The sequence below is a fragment of the Symsagittifera roscoffensis genome, chromosome 8 (assembly GCF_963678635.1).
Source record: "Symsagittifera roscoffensis chromosome 8, txSymRosc1.1, whole genome shotgun sequence".
Taxonomy (NCBI): Eukaryota; Metazoa; Xenacoelomorpha; order Acoela; family Convolutidae; genus Symsagittifera; species Symsagittifera roscoffensis.
Window position 1 is genome coordinate 10,254,902 of NC_087069.1, and position 20,821 is coordinate 10,275,722.

Below are 20,821 nucleotides of genomic sequence, written 5' to 3' on the forward strand. Positions count from 1 at the left end.
TTCCAGATATAGTAATATGACACCCAGTGTAGCATCTAACAGACTGGCTTCAAATCCTGCCCCTGGCGGCTCAGCTGGACATCACAGCTCACCCAGTGACATAGTGCTGGTCACTTCCAGTTATGACCGGACGGTGCGTTTCTGGAACCCAGAGTCGCTCCAGAGCGGAATTCCATATAGGGAGATACAACACGCAGACTCAGTAAGTGGTATATTTTCCGACCATTTGACGAAGTGGGAAGGAACTGTTGCGGCTCTTTACATGTCCCCATCTTCAAATTTAATTTTGAAAAGCTTATTTAACATTGTGATAATGCAATGAAATTTGGCATGGTGAACAAACTAATAATTGTGAACAGATTCATACTTGAAGTCGTGACGTCACGCATTTAGCATTTGCTTCAGATTCAAAAAGTCGTGAAATGTAAAAAAAAACCCTGCCGAGAGAAATTTTTCGGAAATTGACCGTTTTTCAGAGACTAACTTAGGATCAATTCAGCAAACTCACCCCCCCCCCCTCCCCCCGTAATGACCAATTGAGCTATCCCTCCCCCCAAGCAAAGACGGTAAAACGCTACAAAAAGACGTCAGCAAGTAGATGGTTGATGTGCTCGTAGCACGCAATCCATTGACCGACAAAAATTTATTTCATCTGATTATCGAGAAAAATTTTTTGCTTTTTTTGGGCGACCATTGCCTCATCGAGGAAAGAGAGTTACCAGGGTTGGTGGGTGCTCTAGCCTTGTATCTGATTAGCAAAAACTGTTCTCCGCAGCATCCTAATACTTTACGCAATAGCATTTTTTTACTTTTGACCGAAAAAAGTAGCTTTATTCGCCTCAGTTTTATTGATTCTTTTTCACTCTGAATGTAGTTTTTGAGCTTTGATGTTGTTATTTTTGGCGTTCATCATTCTCTGGAAAATCTGCTTCATGATTTCGTATCATTCAAACTATGTTCAAGTGGTTGTAAACTTGTCTCAAGTACCTATTGTGCTATCCCCCGAAAATCTCGAAGTTAATCGCGAAAACCTCAAAGTAAGAAAATAAATCCAGGCCATAAGTGTTAATATTGACCGATCAGATAATAAGCAGATGAGGTTTCAAGACTGTAAATTTTTTAAACTAATTTGAGTGGACGGATTGTTTGATTCAGTGTTAATCAACGAAGTGGTCTATGTATTTTATAGGTCGTGGTGATTACGCCTCAAAAGGCATAATTCGGTGGCATAAATTTCAATTTTTCATTGAAACTCGAGAACTTTCAATAAAAGAATTTTCCTCATTTTTATAAGGATCAAAAACTAATGATCAAAACTATCAATTACTTCAAAACAAATGTTGAAAGACAACTGTGCTAGAACAGTTGATCACAAGAAACTAATCAGTAACAGCAAGTTGTTGTTTTTGATAGGTATCCTTCTAAACTGCTTTCAAACACAATGTTAATCGACAATTTTACTACTTTTCGCACCTAGTTCACAAATCAACTTCTGTCGACACTTTTTTCAATACAAATGTTTTACGGAGTATATGCCATTTGGGAAATTTTGATTTTTATGTCATTTGAGACGGAATCCATAATTCTCAAATTGCATTAAAATATGTGCGAGGACGAGCTCTCATTTGACCCCTAGCTTAAAGTCTGCTACAGCCTGGCCAATTTTGGCTACTATAGTTGTACCACGAGAAAAATTTTTCCAATTAGCTTAAATTCCTTGCAACAGATACATCAATTTCACATCAGAGAACCTTATTATGAACAGGTGATCAAAGTAGTAAAGTTGTCAATTCAATCGTTGCCAATTCAATTGTTGCCAAGTTGTCAATTCAACTACATAAAACTGGTATTTTGAAATGTATAGAAATATTTTTAGGAGGCAATTTAAACCAGTTTTTAAAGAAAACAAGACTGCTCGTATATCAGGGCAACGACCTGAATGTTTCGACTGTCCCTTAATTTATATCGAATAGTTTTTGGGAAAAGAAAGTATTGAAAACCTATAAATTTTGGAAAATGTCAATGTCTAAAATTTTCGGTCGCACGAAATTAATACAAGACTGCTCGTATCAGGGCGAATCCCTGAATGTTCCGACTGCCCATTAAGGTTTATGGAGCAGTAATATCATTAAAAAATTAAAAGTAATTAAACAAAATGAAATTTTTTTTTTCAAAAATTTGAAATTATTTTATAAAAATCATTCCCCCACACGCCATAAAAAGTACAAAAGGATAGATTTCGCTACTTGTAACAAATCAATTATGGCAAATAAGCTTCGTTAAACCAATTTGAAACGATTTCTAAGACGGATTAACTCTCCGCTTACGCGTTAATAGCGCGAAATTTATCGCGCGTTAATTGTCCCAAATTGGCCAAAATGGCAATCTTTAAACCCCCATAACTTTACGAAAAATGATCACAGGTGAAATATCTTTTCAAATTTGAGCTCAGGACAACAATACCTTTCGAATGATATAAAAAATTCCGTCAAAAATGGCTAGTTAAAAAGTCGAAATTTGTCTGAAGAAAAACAAAAACCCACCCCGAGCACAAATATTCCGTAACTTTCGTATCGAAAGTCGGAACAATAACCATTTAGCTAGCCTCAATTCAATTTGGAATGATTTTGTTGTGCGGGATAATTCGCCACGCATAAATAATTCGCGTTACGCTCTCAGCATTATGAATAAACTCTTCAAAGCGCAAATAATTTAGTCCAGAACATGGCAAATTTAGCAATTTGCAAACCCCAGTACTTAACAAAAAATAATTGGAGGTAAAATATCTCTTTACATTTGAACTCAGAAAGTCGATATCTTTAATGAGGTATAAAAAAATTTTGCTGAAAATTACTTTTTCGATCGGTGAAAATTGACTGAATAAAAAAACTACACCGAGCATAAATATACCGTTTTCTTGGAAAGTCGGAACAATTAAAAAAGAACCTTTTTGTTTCAGCAAGTGAATTGCATGGCCATTTCTCCGGACAGAAGGTTTCTAGCTTGTGGAGGTATGACTCATTGTCTCTTTTCCAGTTTCCCAACCCTTCGTAAATTTGCCATACAAAAGTGTCCAATGTTTTTCAAATGGCACTATGAATACAAATAGAGATGTTCAAATCTGTGTTCTCTCGTACGAGCTCATCTATTTTTAGTTAGGTTGACTCAAGGTGTAGACATTTTGGCTGTCATTCTGGGTTTGTTTTAGGCTACCAGCACGTGCAGCTCTACGACTTTGTTGGAGCAGGAGCAGTGGGTGGTCCTCTGGGAACAGGTACTGATTTAGAAGTTTGTTTCATTGCTCAGAGTTGATCTGTCAATTTGAAAAGACGGCTCTTTTCCAGTTCCCCCCTCCTTTCAAATTCAATTTTGAAAAGTCTATTTAACGTTGTCGTAATGCAATGAAATTAAGCGTGGTGAACAAATCGACAACTGTGAACAGATTTGTTCTTCATACTTTACAGCGTAAAATCACGCATTTAGCCGTAATAAAACGTAAAACAAACATAACTCGGTATTTTGAAAGGGGGGAACTGGAAAAGAGCCGAAAAGACAGTTGTGCGTAACATAATTAAAGATTCAATAGTTTTACTTGCATAACTATTTTAAATGGTTTGTTTTTTGCAACTTTTTTGGTAAGTTTAAAGGCAATCTAAGCAATCTCACCCCTGAATAACAATCTCGCCCCTGAATAGACAAAGGGAACAATCGCCCCCTTAAATTACCCGGCAATTTCAAGCAGTAAGGCATTCATTTGCCATACTCTAGTCTGAATGGCTGAAAAATTTTACTTTTAACCAAGTTAAAGATTCTCCTCCCTAATTTCATTTAGGCGGGAGATAGTTCACGTGGTCCAGTCTTAGTAAACAAACAATTGTTCACGCCCAACTTTGATTGTTGTAAAGTGCAGTTCAAATTCATTTGCTGAAAGAAAAGGTAAATTGTCCAAAAAACCTAAAGACCTCTAGTTACAAAAATGGACCTAAATTTTTTGAATGCTCTGTGGAATAAAAAATTATCTATTGATCCAATTTTCTCAATACGAGTTAGTTTAATGAAATCATAAATCACAAAAAGTTATTGAAATGCAAAGCGCTGAAGCGTTAGGTATATTTATCCCCGAAACTTGAACTTTGAAAACTGCAAAAAAATATATATATTTTTCAGTTTTCTTGAGTTCATTGGCATTCTTTTTAATAAATTACGAATTGTTGCATGTTAGGAATGGTTGCCCTACCATTTTCAGGGTCAATGTGGAATGCGTCTATTTGGATATTGGAAACTTTTTAGCAGTCAAGATTGGTCTCATACTGATTCTATGCTTGAACTAAAATTATATCAGTTCCTTTTGCGTCAAAAAATACCTGTTTTTCTTCCATAATCATCGCATTTTCTAACGGTGGTATGAACACGTTGTGATTAAAAGATAACCAAATAGTTTGTAAATTGAATATTTTCAAAACTGATATACATTACTTGGTTTCAGCGTTCTTGAGGTTTTTCTTGGTGTTATTTTTTGCTGAAGGGGAAATTTGTATCTTAAGACTCGAAAAAAATTGGCCCGAGATTACGACAGAATTGAACTCCAACGGAAACACGATGATTTCACGGGCTTTTGATTTCTGTAATTTTTTCTATTCTTGCAAAAAAAGTAAGGTCCTCGAAAAAGTTTGAGTATGGTTTTTTTTGTTTTACAGGCAGAGTTTACGGAACTTGTTTTTCTGAGTTGACTCCACTTATGTAAATCTCACAATTTTCACCAACTCGATTTGTCAAATTTTCATTTTTTGTTTTTTTTTTCTCCTTTTTTGGCTTGATAGTTTTGGCCTATATTACATTGGCTTAGGGGCCTCATATTGCGTCGTTCGATAAGATAAGCAAAAAAAAGTTTTCTGTGTGTTTGTGTTTTTAAGGTGAGGGGGCCTTGTTTGTCTTTTTCTTGATTTTTTCGACTTAATAGGTTTCGGCCTATATTATATTGGCATAGTGGACTCATATTGCGTCGTTCGTCAAATGAAGTACCTTTTTTTCTGTATGTGTTTTGGGGGTGAGAGGTTTTAATGACTTTTTGACGTTTTATTACTTTTAAATTTTTTTTCGTTTTTGATAAGTTTTCCTTGTTTTTTGGCTCTAAGTTGCGGCCTAAATTATATCAGCTTAGTAGCCTCATATTGTTTCATTTGACGAGCGAATAATTTGTTTTTCTTATGTGTGTGTATATGTGTTTGGCTGTGAGTTGCACTTAATGAGTTTTTTCAAGTCTTGTTGAGTTTTTTTCGTCTCTCAGGATTTCTGCTGGAGTTTTTTCGGTTTTGTTACCTCTTAATAAATTTCCTTTCGATGCCTATCTTACATTCTTGTGTATTGGAACGTTTTTGGTTCAAAAATAGCCTTATTTATTTTGATACATTTATTTTTTTCGACGTTTTTGAATTTTTATGATTTTTGCTTCGCCTCGGTGTTCAAGGTTGCCTCATCAACGGAAAAAGACGCATCAATTACAGAACGATTTAGGTTCAACTGTTTTTGAAAATATGATGTAAATCGCATAATTTAGTTTATATTGTTGTTTAATTGCCTAAATATCCTTGACTGACTGAACTTAGTTGCATTTTTCAGTTTAAAAAAATTTGAAAAACGCCTTGTATATTTTCCAGATTTTGCAATGCAAAGATATTGTGATAAACAACATGAATTTTATTCACAACATTAGATACTTGCACAGTTCTCATAATGACAAGCCTCACAACACAATTTTAAAGGCCTTCCTATTTCTAGCCGGTTACTGTGCAAGTAGCACAGAATGTTACAACCACAGTCTTGGGAAAATACAATTTTTTTTTCAAATTAGTGTCTTTTTTTCTGCATGGTGTGATAAAAAGATCAAAAAAAAAGAAATTAGGCATATTTGACAGTCATAATGATGAAGGCCATTCGGAAAACAGTTTTTGAAGAAAATTGACTAGAAAAACGAAAAAAGGGTTGAAAAAACCTTTATTTTTAACCTTTATTTCCAAAAGGGCGCTAAAAACTCCAAAAACTACTTTCATTTGAGTACTACTAAGTTTTCACGGCTTAAATAAGCTATTGTAAGCCTACACGCTCACACCATATTAGTTCGAAATTAGACAATAAATCGAAAATTTCAAACCGGTTTTGCTCGACACTGAAAAATTTTTTACATTTTTAAATGTTCGAATCATTATTGAAAGGGCTCTATTATGCTATATCGCTCGACCCATTCCGATAAATAATTGTGGTACCTGATTTTGCGTGGAAATTAGAAAGAAAAAACTAAAACACATCCGAATACGAAGTTCAGCCCCATTTTTCAAATGGTCGGAACAATAACTTAACTTTCGTTTGGCTTATATGCTCGGCTCATGCTTAAAGTTGATAAGCTTCAACACTCCGATATATTTTATTGTTCAAGTGGAGCTGCATAATAGATTATATAATCTGTTAGTAGATTACACAATAGATTACGTAAGTTGCGTTAGGTGGAGTGCCAGCAGCTGGAGGCAGGGTGATGAAGTTCAATGGCTTCAGCAAGAACATCATGCAATTGGGATTCCAAGAGGAAGCCAGTTGGATGTACACGGTGGGAGAAGACGGAACTGTGCGTATATGGGAGATACGGTAAGTCATTGTTGTCATACTTTTGTCTTAAAATTTAGAAGATTTAGAATTGTTTGATAATGTGAAATACGGCATAAGCAATGCAAACCCTTAAAAGATCATACAGAAGGACTTTGAGCTCATCGAATTTTAACTCTGAAATTATCAAGGCTTTGGCGCCCAGTCTCTTCCATTCGCGGCCTATTTACAAATATCGATCTGTTCTTAAAAGTGTTGGTCAAAATGGGCGATAAAATGGTGGAGTTTCTGAGGCATTTTACCTCTCAGACCATCCTGCTCATGTTTTTTTTTTATTTCAGATGATGTTTTGTTAATAATTTAAGGGTTCTCTGTAATGATGGCGAAGTTCGAGTCTAATTTCGACTCAACTAACGTACATTTTTGGTTTCTAGAGAGGACTCCTCTTCGCCTGTGTTGAAACACGACCTGAAATGTGGGGGGCCCGCCAATTGTGCGGTGCTGCACCCTAACCAGATTGAACTGATTGTGGGGGACCACCAGGGAACCATACACCTGCTAGATTTGTCCAAGTTAGTTACATTATCATTATATTATCATCATCATCTTTTTCACTGGGTTCTGAAGTGCACTCTCTCTTGAACTCGAGAAATTGCCATCGCCTTCTTTTGTTGAAACATTGGTGGATCATGCTCCCTCGCTCTTAAAGCGAGCTTAGGCTATGTTGAAAATTGTTGCCATTGAACACTGTGTAGGTATATATTAGTTAAATACATTATATACAACAATATATACATTAGGTACAGTAAACATACTACAGGAGAAAAAAAAATTAGTTTTCCACCAAAATCAAACAGTACTTGAAACATGATATTTCAAATAGTAGAGGTAAAATTCACGTATGGTAGAGGTTAAAAAATTTAGGTAAAAAGTTTGCCCACTCGAGGCGTTATAGAACTTGAGTTTTTCGACGGAAGCATCTCTTTGCAAAATTGCTATCACTTTCCAGATACTGGGATGCGATCCACTGAAATATGACTGATGTCATAATGTCAGCCCTCTACAGCATTTTTTTTCTGGCCAAACCGGATGATACCGTATCCCCTTGATTCCAAAGTGAAGGGAGAATAGGGCTTCTCGCTTCGCGACGGGACTTTTCATGTAATTGGATCCGAAATAAAGGCATAGCTCGTCAACTTTGCAATTTTTTCCGACTCTTTTATTGTGCGATCGCAAAGTATTTACATTTCCTGTTTTGTCGTATAAATATAATATTTCATCTTTTTCAAAAGCCAGTGAGGGTAATGTTTTAAGTGCTAAAGCGAACTCGTGATTTGTTTCGTAATCCTTTGTTTATCCGAGTTCCACTATTTTTCTCATGTAATTTGCTGAAAGATGAAAGAAATATCCCGACAGCTTGGACTCTGAGAATTACGGTGGTAGTTTTTTCCGTTTTATTTGGAAGGGACTCATTTATCAAAGCGGGGGCTATTCCTGAAGACTAACATGTATAGAGTAAAATTGATAAAAACATTTTTGAGGCAACTGAAAGTACCGTCATCCAGCAAAAAAAGTTGGATTTTTCTAGCACACGTAGCATTTTAGGGTCACCGAATAAATTAATCCCCTCGGACATTTTCACTGTCAATTCTTATTGTTTTTTTGAATAGATCGGGTATTTCGAAATTTCTGGTTGCTGGAGAGACTGTAAAACCTGTTCTCGATGCTCGCGCATTCGTTGTGCAGTTCGAACTAAATTTTCTTAAGTTGGTAAGGCTAGTTTTGTGGCAATGTCGTCTGTTATTGGCTGAAGTGCGGTTGCAGCTGCCACGATTGGGGTTGTATAATCGCTCAGATTCCTGATGTTTTTTTTAAAAACTAGTCGAGCACCAGGCTTTCCCGTTGAGTTATTGTGATTATGTTCGCCCCTATTTTCAATAAAATTGTCTTCATCCGTGATTGCTGTTGCTCGGCATTTGTGGGTTTGGTATTTTAAGCAGTTCCAGTTCGTAGTAGTTTTGTTTTGATACCACTAGTATTTAATTGTTTTTCGAAGGTAAGATAAAATGAAGGACGCTTCAAACGAAGGACGCTTCAAACATAGCTCATAGAATGGTGGAACAATAGTTAAAGATTAAGGCATTATACTTTTTTTTCTATAAAACTCACAAACGAAGGACGCTTTAGACATGATAGCTCATAAAATGGTGTTACAATAGTTAAAAAGTAAGGCATTATAATTTTTTTTATAAAACTCACGAACGTCTTTTGTTGCCTTCAACGTGTACGTTATCTCTGTTTAAGCGCGTGAATGAGGGATTGTTTCTTTAGCTAATCGAAATGCAATTATTTTTGAGTGACTAAATGCATCTAATGAATGAAGAATTTCTCTGGCCTCAATTAGTACACTTAATCGGAATACTACTATGGTTGTAAAAGGTGCTTTATTTGAAACAAATTATCGGTATTAAAAGGGGGTCAAATTGTGCTGGGGTTATCTTGGTACGGGAATATAAAATAGGGGTGTAAACATAGGGGTTAATTAACGTGCGGTTAAAGTGTCGGACACCATTTTTGTAATCTATTTTCGAACATAAATATAAGTGCATAAAAAAGAAAGCAATGAAAAACTATATCTATAATAAATATAATATAATCGCGCCTTGCTTCTATTTGTGACAGTTCATCTACGAAGCAGGGAATTAATTTGAAAGATCTACATGTTATGCTTTTTGTCATTTTTTCTAATAAGAAACGTTTCCGTTGCGTAGAACATTTTATATCTAATTTAGAAATGCGGTAACGACTCAATTTAAAATCGAGAGCGACCTTGTAGATGACGCCTTTGTCTCAATCCAGTCTTTGGCTCTGGATCTGGACTCGACAATGCTTGCAGCACTCACTAACAAGGGTACATGTCATATATGGCAGGTATCCAGTTTCGTCACAGTCAAACCCGAACACTCCAACTCGGATGCAGCTACTAGTGGCCGAACTGATTCGGATTCGACTACTGGAGGTAAGAGTTAACAAATGAATGGTTCTTTTAGACTTTTCAAAAGAGGTAAATTTGGTCATGAATTGTCTGACTCTATTTTCCCCAAATTTTCTGCGAGCTGGCAATTTTTTCAGAAAAATTAGGACATGTCGGCATTTTCGAAGATTTTGTCAAAAAAATTGCGTTCTTTGTGCGCCCTTCCCCTCATATTTAGTTTTTATCGGCGCGAAGACGCTTTTCTTGGTGATCATCCAAAGAGGGGACCCTTTGGGTGACCAGGGGTCAAATATCCCTCAAAGGGTTGTGTGCGCACCTCCCCCATCCAAAAGTCGCCTCTGCATAGTACTTGCTTAATTCTTTCGTTAAGTTTTAAGGTGAAGCTTTTTGAACTGATTGTTCCGTTGAACTAATTGTTTTGTCGTTATAAAGGATCTACAGAAGAGGCGAATTCAGTAGCTGGCAATACTTCGGGAACCACTTCAGGAACAGGGACATCGACCCACGTGGTCTCATCACAGAAATTCTTCCCCAAGAAAAGTTTCCAGGCTCACGATAATTATGGACTAAAATGCTGCTTTAGCGAAGATTCCACGTAAGTATAATAAAGCAAAGTAAACCAACGTTTTCTCTTAGCGCAATTTTCAAGTTTTTAAAGGTACTTCTTACATAATTTACTAAACTTTGAAGTCTCCCGTTTTGATATGCTTTTTTGATATAATTGTTAGTCAATTTAGTTTTTTTTACGACGCAGAATAACAGTGTAAATTTGTGTAAGCGACAAATTTAGCAAAAAAAATCCGTTTTTTTGTGCATTTTAAAGTTCCCTTTTGCCGCTTCCTCGCTTTTGTTTACAAATTTGCATTTTGGACTCTGTGTTTAATTAACAATTCAACTTTTTGTTCAAGATTTATTCCGGTCTTTAATTTTCTTTCGTTTAATTATCCACAGTTCTGGTCCCTTTTTTCATTTTTTTGAAACATTTTTTGATTTTAGATTTAATGTTTTTCCAGGAAAATAGACTATTTATGGTCAAAGATATCGTTAATTGAGTGTCTTTTTTGATAGTATTTTGTCGGTAATACAGATTATCAATAGATAGTTTGTTGCTGGTCGCCGAGAAATGATCCTTGTTGATTCCAACTGTATGCAGATTTCTAATTTCTTATTTTTTTGCAGTAATTTGATATCCGAATTCCTGACTAGCAGGGTTGCATAAAAATCTGATGCATATTCTCGATTGATTTAAATCCGATTTTTATTATTTTACTTTGATTTTTTCGATTTTTATTGGAAACGTTTTTGTTTCAAGAATCAATTAATTTACGCACAAATACTGATTCAGCATCCGAAAGAAGAACACAAGTTACCCACAATTGTCTATTCCCAGTCAATTTCTGAGACTGGAATGGATAAATGCGAAAGTGCTGAAAAACTTTTCCAGTTAAAAGTATGCTATGAAGAGCGAATTACGTAACCAATGTAAATACTGCAAGCTGGGCTGTATGTTTATCGCGGCACTCGGCAGGATAACACAAGGGTTGATTTTTTAATTTTTATTCTACGATTAAAATCCGATTTAAATCATTGATTTAAATCAAGTTGATTTTAATCATGCAACCCTGCTGACTAGACACGAAACATTGATACCGAACGTACAGTTTTGTGTTTTCGGTTTGTATGCGAAGTTTAAGATCAAAGATGAGTTATGATACTAAGAAAAGTAGGTCAAAATTGAACAGTTTTCACATCACGAAACTTTTCGTTTTTTTTTCGGTGTTTGACAATTCAGTTCTGATTTTCACAAGAGGACTGGAAAAGAGCCGAACTGTGTCTAGGTCTAGACGTTAAACACGATCTTTTAAGTAAGGCAAATGACCAAGAGCTTCGACCACTTGCATGTTCCTTCGAATTAGATCAGGTATCTCGGCCTTAGTAGATCCACGAGGTCTGCTCTTTCAGTTCTTGGTAGCGAAAGTGGACTTTGATGTAACTTTTTGGGTAGATATCAGTGATGCAGTCTTTTTACATATTGAAGGCAATTTTTTTTGACAACCCTTACTTGAAAAACCGCCAACATGATTATTGTGCTGAATAATTTTGTGATGGTTGCTCTCTTTTGATTGTTCCTTAGATTCTATTGCCTGATTAATTATGCCTTCTAGGATATGATGTCTGTGAATGTGCTTTAAAAATTGACAACTTTTAATTATACAATTAAGTTTAAAATCGACTCATACTGAGTCGATGCACGTGAACAAAAGAAGATTTTGTCGTGATTCATCACAAGTATTGCTGCAAAACAACGATTTAAAACTTCGTAGTTTCAGTTCATGCATGAGTTTCCTGAGCGGAACATTAATTTAAATTTTTTTGTGGACCAACGTATTGAAACTCTTTTTCCGACTTTTCAAGCAAGTTTGTGAAAATATGTGTTCGGGTTGGTTTTGTTTCTTCAGAAAAGTTTTGATTTCAAAACCAATTATTTTTGACGGAAGTTTTATACAGCCTGAATTATAGTGATGCTGAGCTCAAAACTAAAGCTCAATGTCATCTACGACCAGTTGTTGCAAAGTTATGGGATTTTGAAGATTGCCTTGTTGGGGTGATTATTTCGTGCAAAGTGTTAATTTGCACTGTAACACAAAGCGGAAGTCGGCGGATTTATTTGGCTTGAATTTTATTTTGTTCGATTGGAATTAAGGCACTCTGTTTTTGTTATTAATGCTTTTTAGAAAGAAATTTATCTCCTTGTACTGGAACCTGATCTAAACTACATTTTATGATTGGATAAATTAGATATTTTACCACTGTAAAGTATTTAATATTAACCAATCATGATCCATCTAACTAACAACCCACTTATTTGTAAGTGCTGAAATTACTTGTAATTTCAGCACCAGAGAGATTTGAATTTAACTTAGAAATTAGTTGACTCTCCAAGAAGACTTCAGCAGCCGCAATAAACCAGTATACCCTAGATCTATTGAGCCTAGCAGAGACTAGTTAAACAACCTGAGACTAGATAGTATAAGAGTAAGATTAGGATCGGTATTAGACTAAGACTAAGGTGTACCCTATCCTTAGTCTTAGTCTAAGGTGTACCCTATCCGAAATTAGACTAAGGTGTACCCTATCCGAAATTAGACTAAGGTGTACCCTATCCGAAATTACTCTATGAGTTATACACTTCGGTCCTAACTCATCTGGTGCGACCATAAGTCTCGAACAAGACCTTAATAGCTTAGAATTAACCAAAAATAGATTAGAATTTAGACAAAACATTTTTAAAAAAAAATGTTACACGACGATAATTTAATCGAAATGTCTCTACGACTCAATAGATCAAAGCCAATATTCCGAACGATAAGAGAACTACCCGGAATTGCAAGAAGACCTCGAACCAGAGACGACATACGACAAAGTAGAAACTTACCATATAGTTATATGATAGTTCGGCAAAAGCCAACACAAACTTTTGTATTTAGAATACTACTAGCAATGAATTTAGATTTTCATTTGCAAACATAAAATCTTGAAGTCAATCTTCAAAATCATTTCAGGCGCTAAACAAAATTATTAATATACAATAACGATTGATAAAGAGATCTCAGATCGTTTTCCTAAATTCTGCAGTAATATACAAAACATGTTTGAAAAATATTTATTGAAAAATAAAAATAAAAATTAGTAGCATGACAATAAATGGTTAGTAATCATAAATCATCCTGTTGTTCCAGCTTCATCACCTAAACATAACAGCATTCATAAGCTCACTAATATCATAAAAACACTAAATCTTTTCTCTACACAAATTTAAATCATTTTAAATTTAAATTCACTTAAATTTAAAATCAGATCATCAAGGCTCATCCTTGGATCTTAAATCATTTTCTATTTAATTAAATTTAAAACTTGATCATCAAGGCCTATCCTTGGATCAAAAAGAACAATTTTGTTCTCCCCCACCCACTTAGCTAGTGTCTAACGACCTCAAACGTCGATTCACTATCCAACCCTTTCTAAAAACCCAGGACTAACAGAAATTTTTGAATAAAACTAATCATTCAAATTAGGATAAACAGTGAAGAACTTCGGTTATTCATCCTTCACTTGATCCCCCCTCTTACCAGACCCAGGATAAATCTTAGACTTAGTAAGTTTAAAATAGTATCTAACGAACTACTCGCGTTCTAATTATACCTGAACCTTGTGGATCGATTTACTATTCTCCAACCCTGAACACAATCACTACCCTTAAGTAAGATGAAGTAAGTTAACACCTTAGCTTATACTAGCCACGAGAAAGTATAAAATCATTCTTCGGAATCGATATACTTTTCTCCCCAACCCTGAACAAATAGACCCAGGTTAGGCTAACCAAAAAATCGTAAGGACTAACAGTCAAAGAAAATAGAAATCATTTAACAACCTTTTGCATCCGTCATCCTAAACCTTATGTCATTTAAAAACCTAGGAAATAAACAAACAATCGTTTTACAGAATTGTGAAATAGATAACAAAAAATACGATCTTGTAATCACACCACATACACAAACAGTTGGATACATTAGAACAAAACGACAAACATTAAAAAGAAAAATAATAACCAAACAAAGACAAATAACACGAAAAAGATTTTCCAAAAACCGAAACGCATTTTCAGAATCAGAAACCAGCAGTTTAGACGAACTTTATAAATTAAAAGAATCTATAGATAAAAATTGCCCCATTCACGATCAATTATATTTTTCCGACTCAGAAACAACTTCAAATTCATCAAAAAGAGGAAAAAGAAGAATAAAAAAACAATATAAACACAAACCAGTACACTTATACAATTGGAATCAACCAATTAGACACATCGATAGTTACATATTAACAGTCATCAAACGAAAAAATGAGCTCAACACACACCCCAGGTGAAGAAAGTCCAGATGATGATGATATCTTCCCCTTTATCGTAGATGCAACCACTGATAGAGGACAGCATATATTTTGCAAAAATTTACTCTTAAATTTGTTTGAACCCGGAATCAGTCCATGTAAAACAGAGTTCCCAGATGTAAAAATCAAAAGACAAATTATCGATCACTATTTGAAAGATATATGCAACTTAACACAACAATACGGAATCTACTCCATAGAATTCAGCTCACCAAACCAGAATCACAGCAAATATGTAATTCAAACAGACGACCTTGATTTAGAATTTTCAAAAGTATTCTCAGAATATATAAAAAGCATACAATATCATAACTCACAAAGAGCAAACTCCATATTCACCAATGAAGTTTTTGCAATAATATATAGTTATATCTCGATATTAGAAAACGAAATCCCAATCTCAAATGTCTCACCGACAGAAACATCTAAACATATAAGAGTACGACATGAAATCACACTACTCTCTAGTTTTCTAAATATAATTAAAGAAAATTTCACTAAAGATGATGTTTCACAACATACAAAACATGACTTACAAAAAATCTTGGCATGGTTAATAATAGATTATTTCACACATAATCTAGATTTAATTTCACAAGCAAGAAAAAATTTTAGACCTCAAAACTCAAACGATGATACTGCCATCACAGAACAGTCAGACTATGTTTGGGACCCCGAATGGCCTCATCCCGCATTCATAAACTTCCCACAATCAATCTCCAGTCAAGCAATAAGTACGATATCTTATGTAAGAGATTATGTAAGAGTAATACCATTAACCATAGATGCAACACCATTAAACTATAATACATTTTTACCTGATATGCAAAATAATAGTTTAAACTCCACAGTCATACACAATGAAAACCTCAATGGAACTAGAAATCTCACTCAACAAGATATCCAGACACCATCACACTTCATAAATGAAGAAATCGTACACACAACAACTACACAACAAAGCATTTCACCGATACGTCCAAATTTAACAACACCAAGAAATACAAACACTTCACAAACACAGGTAACCTTACAATCAACCGTTAAACCTTCGGTTGCCCCAAAATATTCACACATGGATTATCAAACATACAGACCCATGACAATACCGTCAAAAACACGTAAAACGTTCACTAGAAACAATTTTGCAGAACATAATTAAAATTACACACATCCATCAAAAACAAATTATCCCCCACGAAAAAATTTTAATAGCTATACAAGATCTCGAAACTGGGATAACCCAATGGCACAAACTAATTCAGTAAATTTTCAAACAAATTTACATCCTTCACAGGATCGTAGTGAAAACTATCCATTTTTTCAACAAAATAAAAATAAAAAACAAACATCTTATCAAATGGATGATTTTTTACAACCAGATATATTTGCACCATATAATCAAGAATATCGTGGACAAGGAGTACAGAAACCACATACAAATCATAGAATTTTTTCTCCACAACCGATAGATACACAAAATCAACAACCAATTCAGCAACAAAACCCAATTAATACACAATATTTTCAACCAGTTCAGCAACAAAACCCAATGATCACACACTCGTATCAACCGACGCAAATGCAAAATGAAATACCACTCCCATATTATCTTCAACAACACGAAATAACAAGAAATCAACTTTCAAATTTTTCTCAAATGCCAAATGCAGCAGAATCATTACAAATGACAATGAATCCATACCTTATGGGTGGATCATCAATAACATCAAATAAACCTTTAATGGTATTCACAGGAACAGACCCTGAATATTCTGTAGAAGACTATTTAAATGCAGTGACTGCAAATTTGATTTTAAATATAGGACCTGAACCAATTAATACGCCACTACATCAAAACTGGATACATCGACGCACAGCGTTGATACAAACAACTTTAGACGGCGCAGCCCAAAAATGGTTTTCAGTATTGCCTCTAGAAATAAAATCAAATTGGAAAAGGTTTACACAAGAATTTTCAAAAATGTTTGACTCCGAAAGAAACAAACAACAACAAAGAGTTTTATGTAATGAAATTCGCAGATTACCAAATGAAACCATCAAGCAATTAGCAGTACGCATCGAAACACTAGTTCGAAAAGCATATTCATTAAATACACATGACTATAAAAACACAAAGATGACAGAAATCTTAATGATGACCTTAACACCTCAATTAAGGAAAATAGCAATAAAAAAGAGAGCATCCCATCCCTCCTCAATTCGAGAACCCGATTTAGATTTTCGAAAACTAATAGACAAACTAGAACAAGCAGAAATCACAATGAAACTCGAAGAAACAGAAAATCTGAAATTACAATATGTCAACCGAATCGAAACAAATACCACAAGTATCAACAATATACAGGAATCAGATACAGACCTCGTTGAAAAAATCACTGAAATACTCAATATTTACGAAAAACACCCAAACTTTAAAGGCAAACCATCTTTCAAAAAATGGTGTAATTATTGCCGACGATACGGACATAGTATTTCTGAATGTAGACAAAAACAGCAAGACAATCAAAATAAACCTCAAAAATATAAAGAACCGAATAAATCATTCTATCAATACATGAAGAAAGATCAAAATCTACCAAACAAAAATGTATACAGCAACAACAGTTCAGGAAAACCACTACCGAGCAATACCAACTACACGAGAAATCAATCACCACATAACTCAAGTTATAGAGGAAGATCGCCAGAACGAAGAAATACACAAAATTCGTCACAAAATCACTACAATAGACCAAATAGTCGAAATAACTACTCCAGATCAAATTCAAATACAACACGATTTGTTTCTAGATCTAATTCCCAATCAAGAAATAATTACTATCCAAACAATCAATCACGAAATTCATCATACAATAGAAATAGAAACTACTCCAATAATCGGAATAGAAGTTATTCAAACAACCGAAACCAGAATTACCCGAACAATCGATCAAGGAATAACTCATATAATAGATCGAACTATAACAGACCAAACAATAATTACCAAAACAGATCACGAAATAATTCACAAAATCGACATTCAAGTTATAATAATCGTTATAGAAATTATTCCCAATCACCACACAGGAATAATAACCATTATAATAATTCTAATAATCGCCATAGAAGTAGTGCACCTAAACATCAAAGAAATATAAATCAAGTACAATCAAATCCAGAAACAACATCAGACCCTCCAGGTATTGATGACACAGGAAATAACGAACTACAACTGAATCAAATAAACTGTGAATCATCAGAATCAGAAAGTGATACAGAAAACACTATCTCCATAAATATGATAGCAGTTGAAAATGATTACGAACCTATTATATATGAACAACCTTTTTCATCACATATTTATGAAAATCAATTAGAACTCCTTCACAATTATTATATTGAACCCATCCATTCTACACAAACAACACAAGAAACAAACGAAATTAACACTACAAATAAATCCAATGAAAATGACAAAACAAAATGCTTAAATACAAATCACATCTATCAAAACATACAAAAAGAACAACCCAAAGAAAAAATTTGGACAATACCATTTCTTTTAGAAAGCCCAAGAAGCAAAGAATTTCAACCACCAGATCTTGAAATTGATTTTCTAATTGGTTTAGGAGCAGAATCAAATATAATAAACATTCCCACATGGAATGAAATAAAAACCTTACACCCAAAGCTAACACCTCTTGAAACCTCCAGTAAACTAGCAACAGCACAAGGATCAACATTGGTAAACTATGGAAAAATTCAATTATTTCTTCTCCCCACAAGAACAATGGAGCAAAATAAAATTTTAACTAAACCATTTAAACAAATATTCCATATCACTAATATTAAACACAATATCATTGGAATACCATTTATCTCTAAATATATACCAACAATCAACATATTAAACAGTAAAATACTAATCAAAGATAAATACACAAAAACAAAAGACACATCCCTAACATTTTTCCAAAGATTAAACAAACAACCACCATTCTTTTCAAAATTTTATCCAATATATAACCAACAAAGAAAACACCTGAAACCACTATCAGGAAACATATATAATTTTTCAATAAAACAAGTTCACCAATATGATAAAAAACAAAACAAACAACAACTCTATATGTCAGATTTTGAATTCAAACCTATCCATAAGTTTTTCAAAATCACAATCTCATCCATAAAATATTTGAAAAACTCGAATTCAGATATTATATCTCTACATGTATACAACAATACACCTTACCAAGTAACATTACCTTTAGGACTTTTAGGCTATTGCGAAACCAACGCTACGATATCACCAATACACGAAAAAGAATATCGCGTAAATAATATACTCCAATTATTAGATATTTGTCAATCAACAATTCTTAATGAAGAATTATCCATAAATAATATAATAAGTAACGAAAAAAGCAATACGGATTATTTCACAAAAACCCCATATTTCAAACCTACATTCAACATAAGTAACTACGCAGAGAATCAACAGAAATTTTTAACAATGTTTAACTTCCAACATTCACAAATAACACAAGACGAATTTGAAAAATTAGCCAAACAGCTAATTAAATATTCATCAGTCTATGCAACATCCAAATTCGATGTTGGCAAAATCAGCTCATCACTACATCTTCCATTAAAACCAGACGCAGTTTTCAAAAAACAAAGAGCAAGTAAAGTACCAATTCACTTACACGATAAAGTGAACAGATTACTCGACATTTTTGAACAATACAACATTATATCACCAGTAAATAAAGAAGAACAACCAAAAGGTAACACATTTATCAACCCTGTTATCATTCTAGCCAAAGGAGAATCATTAAAAATCGTTCTCGACGCTAGATACCTCAACTCACTCATAGATGAATCAAAGTGTAATTGGCCTATTGAACCAATACAAGTTATTTTAACAAAAATAAACGGAAAATACTTTGCAACCGCAGATATGAATAGTGCATACAATCAAATGCCATTAGATGAACAATCGCGACGTTTAACACAATTTGTTATTGGAAACCAACATTATGAATTCAACCGCTTATTCTATGGAATATCCATAGGACCAGCAGCATTTTCAGCTTTTATGAGCAAAATTTTTCGACCACTAATACTCAAGAAAAACGCAATCACCTATTTAGACGATGTTTTTATGCAATCACAGACTAAAGAAGAAATGTTCAATGTTTTAGAACAATATCACCAAATACTTCAGAACGAAAATCTGAAGGCCGCCCCTGATAAATCACACTTCTTTTTAACACGAGTAAAATTCTTAGGACATAACATAGAAAGAAAAACAATCACTCCATTAAAATCACGCATTGACGCTATTCAGAAACTCCAACCACCAACAAACAAAAAGAAAATCCAAGAATTTCTTGGAATGTTAAACTTTTTAAGCAAATATGTTTATAAAATGCAATTATATCTAAGACCATTCTATAATATACTTAGACAACAAAATAATTTTGAATGGAATACAGAACACCAAGCACGATTTGAAGAAATAAAGAAAGTCTTAACTGAACAAATTTCAAATACAATTCCAGATCCGAATCAACCATTCTACGCAATGTGCGATGCTTCGAACTTTGGCATCGGCGCAGCGTTATTACAATCACATAATGGTACAAACAAAATGAACCTTATATCAGCAAATTCTCGATTATTCACTCAAGCAGAGCTAAGACTCTCAACCCTAATGAGAGAATGTACAGCCATAATCTATACACTTACGGAATATGAATTTCTGATACTTGGATCAAAACATCCAACAGTTCTATTCACAGATCACAAACCAATCATTTTTCTCTTCACACAAAAATCCAACCCAAATCACCGAGTTTACAGATTTCAATTAATTCTAATGAAATTTCCAAACTTACATATAGTTTGGACAGCAGGAAAAAATCTTGCATTACCAGACACATTAAGTCGAAATACACCACCTGAATTACTTACACGTAAAACTACAGTAGAAATACCCAAAAATATAAAATTCTACCTTGCAGAAAACGAAACATCACCCCGATTAGAATGCAAATATGCAGTAAAAACTGACGTTGAACAATCACAGATAAATAATCTACAACACTTTCCACTTTATTTAGATTGTCAAAATAACCACTACGAAGTTGATCTACTTGGAACATCAACTTTTAAACCAATTCCATACTCACAATGGATAAAAAATAACACCCAACAAAAAAGAGTAAAACAACACTCGCATAAAAAAGACCTTTTTCCATTAATTGAAAAAGAAAA

The 20,821-nt window shown here is 34.1% G+C and overlaps 1 protein-coding gene across 1 annotated transcript in view; it reads left to right on the plus strand.

The window, feature by feature from the left end:
• LOC134853332 (target of rapamycin complex subunit LST8-like) overlaps positions 1-20,821 on the plus strand; it is a 66,443-nt gene that overhangs the window by 22,022 nt on the left and 23,600 nt on the right. The window contains exons 2-8 of the mRNA XM_063869305.1: positions 5-202; positions 2,960-3,011; positions 3,209-3,274; positions 6,501-6,639; positions 7,032-7,169; positions 9,390-9,616; positions 10,025-10,187. Coding sequence (XP_063725375.1) covers positions 17-202; positions 2,960-3,011; positions 3,209-3,274; positions 6,501-6,639; positions 7,032-7,169; positions 9,390-9,616; positions 10,025-10,187 — 971 coding nt within the window. The 5' untranslated portion in view covers positions 5-16. The remainder of the gene's footprint in view (positions 1-4; positions 203-2,959; positions 3,012-3,208; positions 3,275-6,500; positions 6,640-7,031; positions 7,170-9,389; positions 9,617-10,024; positions 10,188-20,821) is intronic.